This window comes from Hermetia illucens, chromosome 1 (genome assembly GCF_905115235.1).
Source record: "Hermetia illucens chromosome 1, iHerIll2.2.curated.20191125, whole genome shotgun sequence".
NCBI classification, from domain to species: domain Eukaryota; kingdom Metazoa; phylum Arthropoda; class Insecta; order Diptera; family Stratiomyidae; genus Hermetia; species Hermetia illucens.
The window spans coordinates 93,415,295-93,431,612 of record NC_051849.1 but is presented as its reverse complement, the minus strand read 5'-3'; the positions used below and the strand labels follow the sequence as shown (position 1 = coordinate 93,431,612).

At 41.0% G+C, this 16,318-nt stretch overlaps 1 protein-coding gene across 2 annotated transcripts; it reads left to right on the top strand.

The window, feature by feature from the left end:
• The first annotated feature begins 1,964 nt into the window (after window positions 1-1,964).
• Window positions 1,965-15,842, top strand: LOC119661741 (UDP-glycosyltransferase UGT4-like). 2 transcript variants are annotated; one of them, XM_038071207.1, is made up of 3 exons: window positions 1,965-2,683; window positions 2,753-2,921; window positions 15,047-15,842. In XM_038071207.1, the coding sequence occupies exons 1-3, from the start codon at window positions 2,028-2,030 to the stop codon at window positions 15,797-15,799; spliced, it is 1,578 nt and encodes a 525-aa protein (XP_037927135.1). In that variant the 5' UTR covers window positions 1,965-2,027; the 3' UTR covers window positions 15,800-15,842. The 2 variants fall into 2 exon arrangements, with proteins under 2 accessions (XP_037927135.1, XP_037927134.1); XM_038071206.1 differs by lacking the exons at window positions 1,965-2,683; window positions 2,753-2,921 and adding exons at window positions 7,218-8,127; window positions 8,187-8,355.
• Window positions 15,843-16,318: the final 476 nt, after the last annotated feature.

The window sequence follows — 16,318 nt, the reverse complement described above, 5'->3', positions numbered from 1 at the left end:
AAGAGGAGTGTTAAGAGGGCACTTCCTTGATGAACACCAACAGAGACACGAAGCGGTTTTGATACATTCGGCACACTTCGAAGTTTACTTTCCGGATCGTGGTGGAGCAATTGACCCCTGCTTATGAGTTCTACTGGCACCAAGTGTTGTCATAGAGCATACCAGATAAGCTCGTGTGACACAAGCGTTTGACAGGCTCTTTCTAAATCCAGAAATGCAATGTAAAGAGGACAATGCTTTTCGATTGTGTAAGTGGAGGATGAACAAACTCCTCAGTTGAAATTTGCTCGAAATATTCTTCCCATCTATACGTCGCGGCTCGACGGTTGGTAAGCAAAGTATCGTTCTTGTCATTAACGCAAGAGAAGTGTTCGATATCCTGTGTGCGTTCGCATCGGTTTTTGGCAGGTCGACACATCTCGAGTGTCCAGTTTATTGTAAAGATTTTTGTAATGGACCCTCCGGTGACAGCGATCGCTTTCTTTGCTTCCTGGTTGGCATTCTAAATTTGGTAATCGTCGAGAAACTTGTGATAGAAGAGTTTTATTTCACAAACTTTCATTTCAACATCGTCATCCTGTACTGCTTACCTGTTTTGGTGTCCCCGAGGGTTGCGGAAACCGCTTTGTGTGTGCGTTTTCATTTCCACGATTTTTCCACATTCGCAGTGATTGGTAATTGTATAAGTGAGATCAATTCTTCTTTCTCTCACGAAATTGCCATCATTTAATGTGCAGCGGTCCATTGCATTCTTCACGTTAATTTGTCGGTGGTTTGATTCGCAGGACGGGATCAACGGAGGATGTTGAGGTGCAATGGTCTCATAGAGAACGGCTTTGCAAACAGTGACGGTGGTAAAATGTCTGCGTCTTCTGAGAATATTGTCGATTTGCGTTTTACTGTTCCCACTATAAAATGTAGGAAGATTTGGCAATTGTTTGATGAAATTATGTATTCATAAGTTCAAGGTCATGGCTGTTCGCATCAACGAGCTCAAACCCCTTTTCCCCATGGCATCTGCTACCGTCTGCCTTTTCATGTATATGACCATTAAGATCGCCGGCAATGACGATATAGTTATTAGTAGGCAGGTTACAGGTCTTTGCATCGAAAAGTTGCCAGAAGGCGTCTTTCTCGGCATCAGGTCGACGTGTATGTCGTGCGTACGCGTTGAAGAAGTGAATAGTGCGATCAGCTGACATAATGGTTAGCTTCATTATCCGGTCATCAAATCGTCCGACTTTTTTGATGGCATTATGGAAACCCTCTAAGCTGGCAATGCCAATACTGTGTTGAGTGTGTGGGCTACCCCAATAGAGAGAATTTAATAGCCATTTCTACCACGTTCGCGTTCTAAGTCGCAGCTTTTGGCTGTTGCTTACAAAGCGCAGGTATCAATGGGTCTTTTCCTTAGGGCTCTTGCGAGTTCCTCGGTCTTTCCAGTTAGTGTGCTAATATTTAACGACATGTATTTGTTTTGCTCGGACTAACTTTTTGACGTTCTGATGCCATCCATGCGTCAAGAACCCTTGCCAACAGGACCGGCACCCGTCGTGTCATATCGACTGAGGTGGGCGCCCTAGCATTTTGCCGAGGGTTGTTACACGTTGTTTCTAACTACTTTGGACGCATTTTCTTGGGAACTGTTTACCAGGTAGTACACATCCTCTATTTATTCATTAAATTCTAAATCCCGGAGTTTGTACGTTTTCAGTGTCCTAGTGACTCTACTATAATTCTAGACCTAACTGCCATAACTGTATTCATTGAACTTTACCTTCCAACGCTTCAGGGGGTTTCGTCTTGATAACAATTTGACAAAGAAATGTAACTTTTTTACTATCACGGAGTGTAGGCACGTACATAGATTGTATAGTAGCTAGCTTAGCCACGCAACGCTATCTCGATTGAACCATAGATACTTAGATACTAGCATGGTGTAATATTTTACCGCAACGCGAAATACACATTCAGTTTCTACATAGCGCCCGAGTAATCAAATATTTTTCGGCAGTTCCGCAGTAAAGATGTGTCGTTTTTTGATTTTAATAACCCTAATGTCACTGATCGCCGTATGCGAGTCAGCTAAGATTCTCGGACTGTTCACAACATTTAGTAAATCTCATCTTATTATTCATAAATCCGTCATGCAACCGTTAATTGACAGAGGTCACGACGTCACGATCGTTACAACATTACCTTTAGAAAATATCGATAAACGGTACCGTCATATACAATTGGATGTGCCGCCATTACCGAAAGAGTTCATGTCGGGGATGATCAAGGATACGAAAGGATTTCTAGGCGGTTTGACTGCAATGAAAAGTGCCATTGACTTCGGTTCCCAGCACAGCAATTTAACTTTGCAAGACCCAAGAATGAAGCGTCTTATGGCCGAGGAAAAATTTGATTTGGTCATTTTGGGTTTCTTTCTCAATCTTTTCCAACTAGGCGTTGCTGCCAGTTTTAAGTGTCCTGTTGTCTTGAGTTTAACGCAAAGAGCTCAAAATTTAATTAATGATTTCGTTGGAAATCCTACGGAAGTATTTTACGTTCCTCATATGCGCTCGGGGTTAAATCAGCCACTCAGTTTCTTTGAACGGGTCAAAAATGTAATAGTTTCTTTGGCGATTGACAAAGGCTTTGCGTCCTACATTGATTATAGGATGGAGTTGCTATATAAGTAAGTGTATACTTTATAATTCAACTTTATTACTTCAATAAATATATACATACATATAATTTGATATAGCTATAATTTCCCCCCGGAAAAATTTCCATCCTATGAAGAGATGCTGAAGAACGTTTCACTCGTTTTGACCATTAGCCATTTCTCAGAAGGTGTCATAAGGCCAGATGTTCCGGCCATTGTAGAAGTTGCAGGAATTCAAGTGAAGCCGAAACCAGAAGAGCTACCAAAAGTGAGTCACAGTTCAATAGTTAACTTCAACGGAAGGTGTAAGGTTTAGAGAACAGGGTCAACCGAATTAGGTGCTTATTTAATTTTTAAGGTTTTATATCAAAACAAAATTTCATTAAGTTTGGTTTATGGCCTGTTTGTGCGAATGTCTGCTCGCCCTTTTATTGAAAATTGCTGCCCCTATTCAGATAAAGTTTTGTGGACATATGATATCTCACATATATAGTAAAAGGAATGATTCTTTGTTTAATTGTGGGGGGTTCTCAGATAAATGAGGAGATGTAAAATTTTTTCCTTCGAATCTAACCGTACGATGCGCCAAATAAAGTGCTTCGATTAGTACTTTACAATGGCAAAATATTAGAGGGATAATTCGGGAATGCCTATGAAAAAAGTGTTGAACCTGGTCTGAAGTCAAGGTTCCTACGATGAGCTTAAGTGGGTGCAGCAAATAAATCCAGTAATAAATAAATCTGAAACCGGAAGCACAGTGCGAAGATAACGTACTCCTGAGGTCCATCATCGGTTTTAAACCTGAGCGTCCTTTTACGGCAGAAGGTGTCCAAAATGGGAGCGAGATTGTTGGATACACCAATTGTCGAGACTTCTGTATATGGCTTCAACTGGCCGAACTGAACGCATTTTTAAGGTTTTGTGCGAAACAAAACCTTATTAGAATCGAATCAATATCTGTCCGTCCGTCTGTCTGTCTGTCACCCTCAATTTATTCGGAAATGGCTAGACCGATTGTCACGGAAATTGGTAGGGTCATCTGATCTATTGTTCCCTTTACATGACGCCGTTTTGTGTTAAGTTTAAGGGGGCTCCCCCGCCATACATGTGAATGGAGGGTGCAAATTTTTTTTTTCATAAAATGTGCCATTTCGGGTATCAGACGAAAGGGTTCAATTAGTACTTTTCTAAAACGGTTCGATATTTGATATCGGGTGAAACATAGGGGAGTTAGGGCTCAAAATAAGACCATCCACCCGAAAAATTTCAAAAAAATCACAGTGGTGCATCTCTACGAAATCTACGCCTCAAAATACATCCGGTTCCGGTATCTGCACAAATAAAGTTAATAATAGTATATTTCCACATTTTAGAAATTTATCCGGCAGCCCCCCCTTATGCCCATCCCAGGAGTATTTTGCATGGGTTTAAAGGATCACATACTGCACAATTTGGTCAAATTTGCAGAAAGTTCAACTATTATTGAAAAAGTTATGGGGGTGAAACTTTGCCATTTTTTGCTAATTTCGTGCATTCTACAGCGAGTATGATGTCCTCATCCCATATCAATTCGTCAATACCACAACGAAGTAAGTTCATATGAATGGGGTCTGAAAGAATTATTTTCTTTTATGTTTTTAGCTATTTACATATGCGCCTTGGTGCACAAAGTACATCGGAAATATGGCTACGATCAATTTATATGCGTGGATACATATGTACAGTATTCGGAAATATGCAGTTTGTTTGTTTAGGGTGAGGATAATATCTATGGCTGTAATATGTACGTATGTTATATAGTTTGGAAAAATATGAGGGATTACGTTGGATTTGTAACTATATACGGAAGAAGATAAGATGAACACAAAACCTTTATACCCGAAGCGCAAACTTGCGATATTCCGATTTGTTCAGGTCCAGATGTGGATGGGATCTAGGCATGGACGCGTCACATGCCTTAGAAACAGATTGTGTGACATGAAGAGCTTTTTCCGTGCGCCTTGGTTAGTTGGTCCAGTCACACTTTGATGAAGGTCTGCTCATCCATGTCCCTTTCGGCTTTGGGTATGTTATTTGCGTACCGTGTGGCTGCCTAATTAGTTCGAAGGCAGTTACCTGGAGATCATTGTGGGCTAGAACTCACTAACCTGCTAAATTAAAGAACGCGTCAGTGCTGGGCTCACGAAGGTCAGGTAAATGCAGACCTTCCTTTTCGAAAGATGCATACATTACCTTTGCTGGCCGGAATAATATCCAACTAGGCAAAAGCCTCCAATCAACTTCGGTCCTTTGCGTTATTCTCACTGCTTCCCCATTCTAGGGCCAATGCATTTAAATGAACCTCAATTTTTCATTGTAGTCAACGCTTTCCTGAATGCTGGTTATACCATCCCTTCAAATGTTCGCACAATAGGCATTTGCATTCCTTGGCAATATACATATAACTCCCCCCGCAACTTCTGTATCGACCGGACCGGCCCTTGTTGTGTACCTACGCAAAGCGTCTAAACATGAGGCCCTTAAAGCTCCCCTTTCACGAAATTTGCCCACTGGTACTCGCATTGTGGCCGCTTGAGTTCTACCATTGGTTTCCCTCAGATTCACAATGGATTCTTCACCAAGTTCCTCCAATTTAAATTCGTATTTCAATGCGCTGCAAATTTTTCCTCTGGATGTTACTTCGCGGGAATCGTGGCACTGTATATAGCTCTCATGTTGTTGGGTCCGTACCGTGATATTTTCTTCAAATGAGTTCTTAATTTGGCTATGAAAGCAATCAGTTTTGTCCAAGCTGGATTTTTTCAGCTCAAACATGAGATCGCTCTTGAGGATCCTTCGGATTTTGCTTACATTTCCACCTAGACCATTTAGGTCGGGCTAGCATTGACATTTTTTAATATTTCTGTGTACTGCAGATTAACCTTACCGGTAGGCAGGTAGGTGTCAGTGGCTGCTAGAAGGAACCCAACTTGCGCTTTGGTGCGTCGTTTTGATGCTAAGACCATGACTGTTGTTATGAGAGGAAGGAGGCAGATTCTAGCCGGCTCAAATCTTCAGAGCCAGCCCGTAGCATTCACGAAGAAAAGCAGCTCAGCCGCTCATCAGCGAGAAATCTCTCTCAGGTTCCCAAAGAAGGGTTTACCTAGTGCCCGTAGCCTGACTCTACCTAGAGCTGGGCAATCGCAAAGGAAGTGCCTGAGCTGCTGCTTGCCCCACCAGCGTGGAGGATGTCGTTGGTGAGTACAAAGCCTTAATGGTCACTTGGCTGTCGGTAATCATGGCTATGTTATGCTTGGGGCTTGTATCATGCGGCAGACATCGACAGGCTTCCAGTATAGCCAGTACTTCCGCTTAGAATACACTGGCAAAATATAGGAGATCATACGACTTGAATATGCTGTGTGTATTCAAGAAAACTCCCGCATCGACTCCACAGACCATCTTTGATCCGTCAGTGAAGAATACTGTGTCATTGCCTTCCAAATCGCCGTCGGTCTTCCACTTTGTGGCATAGCGCGTAGGGAATACGCATGTTTCTCGAGATACTTCGTCTAGGATGTTACTATGGCCGCAGGACTTCGCTTCCCAGCATCCGGGCTAACATATTTTATTAATTGTGGAGGTCTAGGAAGAGGAGATGAAGGAGCACATTGAGGGCGCCTTCCGGGCAGGACTGCAGAGCTTCCGTAGCACCTCCACACGCGGGGCTTTAAATCCGATTAAGCTTTGTTTTATTGTACCTTTTCCACAAAGCCTGCCATCATACAGTGGAGCAGTACGTTAGGATTGGACGCACCACAGCTGTGTACATCCAGAGAACCATCCTCGGCGGGAGACCCCGTGTCTTTGCAAAGGTTCTCTTGCAGGCATAGCAGCCTATGTAGGGCTTTTTAACCCATAGTTCTATGTGTAACCTCCAATGTAGTTTTGGATCCAGGATGACACCCAAACACTTTACATTGGAGAAAAGAAGCAAACTTTGTTCATCCTGCCGCGGTATCACCAAGTTATTATTAAATAGATGAAAAATAACCGTCCGCAAAGATGTGCTGCTCAAAACGGTCAAAAGAAGTCAGAAAATATCACAAACTGCTACCAATTGAAACCAGAGGTTAACAGTGGAAAATGAAAAGTGAAGTGATACCGTACCAAAATAGCAATACTCGTTTATGACTGGGTACGTCACCGTCGGCTTTGTTTAGCTGCTTCGGCAAAGATGAGAACCATACACTCTCCTGAATTTGGTGATCAGATCTCAGAGTCTTCAAGAGTTTGCATCTCTTGTTGACAGCGAAGTATTGTGAAATTAATTACGCCCTGAGAGCTTTATACTACACACTCGGAGAAGCGCTATTCTTAATGAATCTCGTTCTATTGTTATTTTATATATATTTATTTTATTTCAAGCTTTTACTCGATCAAAAGCTACGAACTGCATTTAAGAAACCAAATGCATGGAACGAACAGTGCCAAGAAGCGATGAATGTATATATTTACAGTGCGTATACTATGCATAACGCTTCAATAGTAATAGTAGTGGAGGTTAAACAGTGAACTTAAAAATCATTGAATGTTATTCCTACAGATTAGAAGCTCGTTGAAAATTATCTTTGAGCACATCTGTGCTAACGTCCGTTTGCAAACAATTTATTTCTCTGTTGATACCAACATTTACTACTCTTCATTATTATATGTTATTACACAATTATTTATTCAATCGACGTAGCAGTCGTGTCTACATTAATTAGTCTGCAGTTCTCGGTGTTCCTTCATTCCAGTCGGGTGTTGTTTGTCTTATTCTAAGTGGAAATGAAATTCGCGGCTTTGTCGACTATATTGGTGGGATTCACGCTTTTCATCGGAATCAGCGAATCCGCAAATATTCTGGGCTATTTCATAACCTTCAGCAAATCCCATCTAATGGTCCACAGATCAGTGATGCAAGAATTAATCAATAGAGGACACAATGTCACAATAGTCACCACATTACCATTGGAAAATTCGAAAAAAACATTTCGTCATTTACAATTGAAAGCCCCGGAGCCTCCCAAGGAATTTATTACGGGAATAATGAAAAAAGCAAAGGGAGCATTTGGGTTTCTCGGCACCTTGATGGGGACAACGGACTTCATGTTGCAGTATAACAACGCGTCCTTACATGATCCCCAAATGAAGCGACTAATGGCTGAGGAGTCCTTCGACTTAGTTGTTTTCGGTTATTTCTTCAATTCATTTCAAATCGGTGTCGGTATGCATTTCAAATGCCCGGTTGTTATTAGCTTCATGCATCGGCCAATGAACCAATTAAATGATATGGTCGGCAATCCATTGGAAACTACATATGTTCCGCATATGGTATTGGGACTGTCCCAGCCACTTGATTTTCTAGGACGAATTAAAAACTTGCTCCTGGCAGTGATCATGGACATGGGGGTGTTTTCCTTTATTGATTACAAATCGAAGCGGTTTTACGAGTAAGGTCAATATTCTTTCGAAAAATATTCGGAAAATATAATGGACGTTTTCATCGTAGTTATAATTTTCCATCCGAAACGTATCCACCGTACGAGGAGGCTCTTAAAAATGTTTCGCTTGTGCTATCTAACTATCATTTTACTAATGGTGTGGTGAGGCCAAATGTTCCAGCAATTGTTGAAATCGGAGGAATTCAAATCAAACCGGATACTGAACCGTTACCAGACGTAAGTTGGTCTAAATTATTCTGTTCCCGAATAAATGATGATGATTTGTTTGTATTCGGTCCAACTTTATTTTAGGTATTGAATTCCACATGTGTCTACGTATCTATTGGAATTTTGTACTCCCAGCAAAGAGCAAATCTACTTAGGTACTAAGAAGTTGTCAAGTAAGTTTGAGAACTCGGCAGAGCAAATATTATCCAAACCCTACCTATGTAGTCTTCTCTGGTCCTCATGCATGTATACATGCAAAACAGTGTGTAATTTTTTTGTTCCTTCCAGTGGAGTCATGTAAGGTATTACATGAAAGCTCTTTGTTTGCACTTTATAATGCAAAGTTTTAGAAAAAGTTATAGAGTGAGGGGAGTAGGGAACAAAAGAGTATAGTTATGCATCAAATGCACACCGTCAGAAACTAATTACCCAAAAAATATGAAAAAACTACGGGGTTTCTTCCTGATATCTAGGGCTCATATCCTCAATTGGCTTGAAACCCTTATCAAGGTTATCCTATTATAGAATTATGAATTTGTTGAGCAATATAGGCCACAATATGGAGCATGATGACATGACAAAGTTGCCTTTTTATAGTAAATTTACTGGAACCCATGACATAAAACGTCAATATCATGCTAAAGAGAATATTCTGATATACTGAATGGATATATATTATGCACTACGTTCAGATAGAACAGTCGTGCTCCCAAATATTCTCATATAAGTGATGCACAGAACCTTTCATATGAAGCATCGACCTATTGGCTTTCAACTTGGTGAATTTTTTTTCAACATTACAATTCTGCACCATATGGAATCAATGCTGTCCTACCTACCCCTATGTCAAGTGTGCTCTTAACGTTTTCTCTGTTAACACTATTACAATGTCATCGCGATATGTTTGTCACCTGCTGGACAAATATTGCTCCGTCTCAAAAGCTTAAGAATTCTTACTGCAGGTGCTGTCCTTATTTTTTTATCCATCTTTTATTCATTGTACCTCCGAGATTTTCAATTCCGACGTTGGATTGGTTCATTCATTATCTTTCACACCTTTTATAAATAAGAACTGTGTGTGTATGTGTATGAGGTAGGGGAGAAGCGAAGTTCTTCAGCACTCAAGCCCTAGTAGTCAATTGTACCCGATTCTCCCGTGTAACGGAATATCATGGATTCGTTTATGCAATGCAGGAGATGATGCTACTCGCCGCTGCTAGAGAACATTAGCACTAAAAGCTCAGGAAAGGCAATTACTATATAGAAGAATCCCTATTCTAAACATGTGCCTAGTTAGTGAATTACACCCAGTTAGAATATTCATAATACTCCTGCAACTCTACCTGCTTTTCGATAGGTCAAACCCTGCAGTATGTTTGTTTGGTTCTGATAAAAATAGTTTGGTGTATCTAGCAACACAGAAGGTTATGGCCAGACATTAATAGCAGCATTAGCCAATGTTGCTAATACTCCAATTGCCGGTTCCGGTTCGGGCATGGGGGAAAATGAACCCTCTTTTGAAAAGTCATCCGAGCGGTACAGATAATGCCTCGTTGCCAATCGTCAGGCATTGATTCGCTTTCGCACACTTTGAGCATAAGTTGACAAACCGCTTGGTGTAATTGGGCGCTTCAATATTTAATCAATTCGGCTGTAATTCCATCGGCTCCTGCCTACTTATGATTTTTAAGCCGATGAATTAATTGCACGGACTGTTTCTTCTATATTTGGTACTGGCAGTATTTGTCGGCCGTCTTCAGTTGGCGGGTCCTCCAACTCGCCGATGTTTTGGTTGTTGAGCAGTTCATCAAAATACTCAACCCATCGCTCCAATATGCCCATTCTGTCGGAAATCAGATTTCCCTCTTGCTCTCGCAGGATGAGCATCGAGGTGTATAAGGCTTCATCCCGCTGTCTTGTTAGTAAAGCTTCCGCCCCTGGTGCGGTTGCTCCCTATACTCAGACCTGTTGGATCTCCTTCCTTTTTTCGTCTATGAAGTCGCTTCTCCGCTCCCCGGAGTTCGTGATAGCCCTCTGCGAGTGCCCGCGTTCTGGGCGAATGCAACATCACTCGGTATACATCATTCTTCCGTTCCATTGCTAGCTTACATTCATCGTCGAGCCAGCCGTTCAGACTCTTTTTACGACTGGGGCCCAGTATGCTTGTTGCCGTATTCATGATAACGTTCTTCAGGTAGTTGTGAAGATCATTTTTTGATGCTTGATCTCTAGGATCTCTGTTGATTGTTATTACGGCATCTATTTCCCTCTTATAGGTGTTGCAGAGGGATGTGCTGTGGATGGCTTCAATGCTAACTCTCATCTGATTGTCAGACGAGTTTCTAGGTAGTGCTCTTGGTCCATCGCGGAACACCATGCCGACCAGATAGTGATCCGAGTCTATATTGGCCCCCCTATATGTTTTGACAATCATCGAGGTACTGCCTCGTAGAACATATTCTTCTCCGACTCTGCAGTCTCCTCTGTAGAGGTGTGAACGTTAATAAGGCCTTTGGTTCTAAATTTGCCTCGCAAGCATAGAATGCAACGCCGTTCGTGAATGTCGCGAATGCCGATAACACCAGGTTTTTTTTTTGGCTGACTAAGTAATATCTACTCCGAGCATATGATTTACTAAATGGCCACTATAATATATGGTGCAGTGACTCTTCTCTAGGAAACAGCATAACTTTGGTTTTCCGTGTAGGGTTGTCAGCCAAACCCAACCCCCAACTTGGAGGATCTGCTGCTTTAATTTGTCCCGTTTTTAAACGTGAACTGATCCAATATCAACGATTTTGTTAAAATAAACCCATGGCTCTTGTATCAGAAATATGTATATAAGGGCAGTTCTGCAATCTTACCAGTTTTGCTGCCAGTAGGTAAGAAGAGTTTTTCGGATTAATCTTTATGTTGGGAGACATAAGTGTAGTCCAATATGAAAGCCGACGCTAACGTTTGCTGCGTCCAGTGTGGATGTAACCGGGGTTACCAGGTTACCCCGTCTTTTGCTGAAAGGTCCGCTTTCATACGTCCGATTTCCCTGGATATCTCGCTTGGTGGTGTAGCGACACCTATGTTCTCATTTCTAGGAAGATTCGCCTTCTTTTATAGTACCATTCGCTGTAATCAGTTGGGAGCCTTCCCAGGTTCACGGTGTTCAGGAATCATGGATCTGCTTTGAAATACCGGTTTATATCCATTGCATCCACATCACCAGCTTCCATTTCTTTCGCGTTTCCAGTTAGACGCGGAAGGTTCTGGCAGACAAGATTTAGTCTTTAATCCCCCCTCCTTTGCGACTGAAGTGTCCGTATACACTGGATGCAAGGTTTCCACTGAAGTGGAGAGCATATCCTCCGCAGATTTCTCCATAGAAAAACATGAATCTAATGAGGTCTTAAGAATCCGTGCCTCGCCCGCAATTTGATTTCTCAAAATCTCGTGCGAATTCGAAGTCTATGACTCTTTATCACCATAGTTAGTCGCGCATTCTCACCATCGAAACAAAATCATCATCAATGACGCAATAATAAGTATCCGGTCTAGGCTTGCCTTGGTAAGGCGCTCCAGATAGCCTAGTTTTTGGCCGAGGTTTACCAATTCAACATCAATAATAGCTATCGGGTGTCCTATGCCATCACTCCATCCCACGCAGACTCTGAACGTATTCTTTTTCTACAATAGGTGTTGTCCCTATAGACTTTCCGGACTAGACCATTTTCGTTCATTCGGATAATGCGATTGCCCACCGCAACCTACTGAGCCAAATTTTAACCAATAACCAGACGTAGTAGCATTCATAAACTTTATCGTTATAGTGGCTACGCAATCTTTCTCTATAGGACCAACCGTTTTTCGATGGTTTTTTCTCTCACACCCGTAATTTTTCATGGAAATTGTCGTTATATCCGTTATTGATTCTGATTTTCGCTCTAGGTAGGAGATATTATGAACGGTTTCAAAGTGCTTCTCTTGTATTGTTTTTAGTCTAATATTGTCGGAAAAGGCTAGCTGTTGGCTGGAGTTTAAGAAGATAGTGCATCTCCCAGAAAAACTAACAGCATCACGGGTTACTTTTTTTATGACCAGATTAAAAAGGATGCAGGATAAGGCGTTCCCCCGTGTCAGATTTTGATCACTAAGCTCTCATGTACAGTTTTACACGGGCCACACTGCCGTGGGAGGCCTAGAAGTTGTTGGAAACATGGTATAGCTTATGACCATATTCCAATAGTTTTTCCGTTGAATGCCGCAAAAATTGATCTGTTGCCGATTAGCCTGGAATAAAGCCTTTTCGTTATGGACTGGTAATTTTATTAGCCTATTGGGTTATTCGGCTCAGGAAGATAACGGAGAATACCGTACAGACGGTACTTAGCAACGTACCTGTATAATTGTTAGACGTTTTAGTGTATGGGGCAGACAATGTCACGTAGCCAGTCATGAGACATTGAGTCGCTGTCCCAAAATCTCGAATAAAAGTTGACGAGCCGCTTGTTTTAGTTGATTGCCACCCGGTTCGGATATAATTCCTTTGGTTTCTAACGACTTATGATTCGTAAGCTTTGGCAGCATGATAATCGAAGTATACATGGTTTCACCCTGCTGATTTATTGCTAAAATATCATTCTGACTTTTCTTGCGACTGGTATCAAATATGCTTGCAGCCGTACCAATAGTAACGTTCTTCAGGTGGTTGTTAGATCATTTACTAATCTTCTGAGTACCATGCCATGTAGCAGGTTTTATTTTTGGCCGACTAAGAAAGGTTCACTGGGTGGTTATGGTGTAGTGGGTTTATCAGGAAACGGGTCCCTGTCCAGCGCATATCTTGGCTTTGTAACATGCAATTCACCAGGTGTGGTTGTTGACCTCACCGATAATAATAATAATCGTTGGCGCAACAATCCAGTTGGATTAGGTTAGTGTGTTAGAGCACTTCATTCAAGACCGTAACGTTGGACTACAGTATACTGTAGGAGACAATGTGGTCAGCATTGCGCTCACCCGAGATTATTACCCTGATTTGACTCAGGAACTCATTCACAGCTGAATCAACTGGTATCCGACGTCAAACCACGATACAAATCCCACCAGTGCGATTTGAACCGCGACCTTCCGTACGACCGCCTTGTGCTCTAACCACTCAGCTATCCGGACGACCTCACCAATTCCTAATCTAAAACGTCAGTTGCAATAATTTTGCCTCTTTTTAGGCCCAGGGAACTCGCTTGCATCATTCTCCGTCCGAAGAACTCCCTGTTATAGAACTCCCAACGATCACCACGTGGAGGTAGGTATAGGTACTGATGGGCAGGTGTTTTGTGCGCGATTGTGGATACCAACCCACGTTTTCGCTCTTGGGCTTATACTACCCGTTGACCGTCTGGAAACTTACTTAATTTATGGTGACAAGGTGTTGTACGAAAGCTTATAATCAAAGAATTGTATTTCTTTTATTTCTTATTCAATCTTTGAGTATTAGTCAACAAGTCGACGGAGATATGAGAGATACATATATGCAAATGTAAACTTATGAGCATGAATTCTTTATTGATTTCAGTAGTTGAATTTCAATTTAATCTTTAGTAAGCTGTGCATAATATACGTTAATGTGGAAACTCATTTTTAGTATGGCAATGTACATATGTACTCGTACATACCAGTATTAATGATAATGAAGGTCGATGACAATAAAAGCAATTGAAGACACTGATGATCATTGATTTGGTAGCGGTGACATTTTTATAGCACTAACTCCTAGACCTTTTTGTTCACATGTTTATGACTTAGCAAGCGGGGACCGGTTTTACTTGCTTTGTTGCTAAAATGCAAATACATTATTTTGAAAATCCCATTCTAGATTAAAAGGGTCATAAGGGTCTATAACAATCTAGATGATGCTTTAAAAGTTCCTCTAAAGAGTGATCAGGATAATTAATGAAGCAGCGGACATTACAATGATGCAAGCAAATACAAACTTACATTGGCCGGTAAAGAGAAAACTCATGACGGAATAATAATATATTTTCAAGTAGGTTTACAGCAGTTCCAAGTTGGGCATTTCCGGCCATTTGAAGTGTCCAGTTGTTATCAGCTACATACCGATATGAGTTATGAAGAATACTTATAATTGGCATTTGGTCTTAAATATCCTACATACGAGTATATTGATGTGAACTTTCAATTGTTCGCTCTGCGTGGTTAAAATTACATGGTTTAACTTTGTCTGGTTCACTTAGCATAATTAAACTTTGCATTGTGCAAAGTACCCTTATATAGGAATAATTCATCAGGCAAAATCTGATAGTTGAACTAAACAGATCCAGTGAGAAGCCACTGAATAATTATACTTATATAATTGCTTTTTTTACCTTGTCTATTTCAGCTTTACTATTTGTTTACAGCATTTCGCTACCACATAGTTAGATGGGATTGCAAGAAACATTACGTTTTCCATATCTCTATTTTACACTTATGCAAATTAGTTTGCATTCTCAAAGCGTTTTTAGGGAGTTTTACTTAGTTTGTTCGTAAAATGTTGTGAAATTTTAGTGGCTTTTCTTCTGAAGTCTAGATTGCACTCAAGGGTCAACATGTTTTTATGAATATAACAAAAAAACTAATTAGCATTTTAGTTCCCGTTGAATAATAAAGTTGAAATTTTTAATTAATATCTCTTAAACTTTTTCAACAGGATATTAAGGACTTCTTGGATGGTGCTTCTAAAGATGGAGCAGTATATTTCAGTCTTGGTTCTAATGCACGCAGCGCTGACATGAATTCGGAAACAATCAAAATTCTCTACAATGTCCTTTCTGAACTAAAGCAACGCGTTATCTGGAAATGGGAGGAAGACACACCACCTGGCAACGCAGCTAACATTCTATTCAAAAAGTGGCTTCCTCAAGATGATATTCTGGCTCATCCCAACATCAGACTTTTCATAACTCACGGCGGACATGGCAGCGTAGTTGAATCAGAATATCACGGAGTGCCGATGGTTGGCATCCCCCTTTTCGCTGATCAGTTTTCGAACATGGACGGAGTACAGAAGGCTGGATACGGTCTTAGCTTGGGAAAAGAAGAAATTACTGCTGAGAAGTTTAAATCCATCGTTGAGGAAGTCCTATATAATCCAACGTACAGAAACAAGGTTCAGGAGTTTTCTCGAATTTATCGAGATAGGCCTATGAGCGCCAGAGACACAGCCGCATATTGGATAGAATACGTTATTAGACATAGAGGTGCCAAGCATATGCAGAGTCCAGCTGTACATATGAACTTCATACAATTGTATGGGCTCGATGTGTTTGCGTTTTTATTCGTTTTATTCTATGTTATGTTTAAAACTTTAGCGTTTGTTTTTAGGAAGGTTGTTCATTTGCTTTTTGGAAGGAAGTGTAAAGACCAAAATAAGGAAAGCAACAAGCACAAGAAAGATCAGTAGTCGTTTGTACTCAGGTTTATAATTAAATCAGTTTTTTGAATAAGTTTGTGATTTCTATAAACAAAGAAAATTTAGACGAGCTACTCGTAGGCTATCAGCGCTTAGACTCATCAATGATATGTGAAAAGAATTGCGTTGCCCCCACGTACTACGTAGCCGCTTCTCCGAAGAGCTAGTTTTCTGTTTATGTTGCTCACAAGGCGAGTAAAAGCAGGTAACTGCAACGATATATTTGAGGGTCTGACAACGATATGCGACAAAATTAATTTCTCTACATCATTTGACTTTAGGGAATCTTCAAACATGAAATCAAAGACTGTTAAAAGAGAAATGGGTCAGTCCGACATAAAACAAAGACGTTGCTTTGGGAAAAATCAGAATGATGGAATTTGTGTCAATGACGACAAACTATAGTAAATTTATGTGAACGCACTCACTTTTTCCCTCGTACCACAAATTGCCTGCATCACCCGTTCTGCATTTGTAGGTAGATCACTCCGTCTTGTGATATTCTGTAAC

Bases quoted from the DNA above. Each gene is read 5' to 3' on its own strand.
- LOC119661741 (XM_038071206.1), top strand. From the start codon at position 7,463: ATGAAATTCGCGGCTTTGTCGACTATATTGGTGGGATTCACGCTTTTC. The intron at 8,128-8,186 runs GTAAGGTCAATA...TTTTCATCGTAG, and splicing joins AAATCGAAGCGGTTTTACGA to TTATAATTTTCCATCCGAAA. The intron at 8,356-15,046 runs GTAAGTTGGTCT...CTTTTTCAACAG, and splicing joins ATACTGAACCGTTACCAGAC to GATATTAAGGACTTCTTGGA.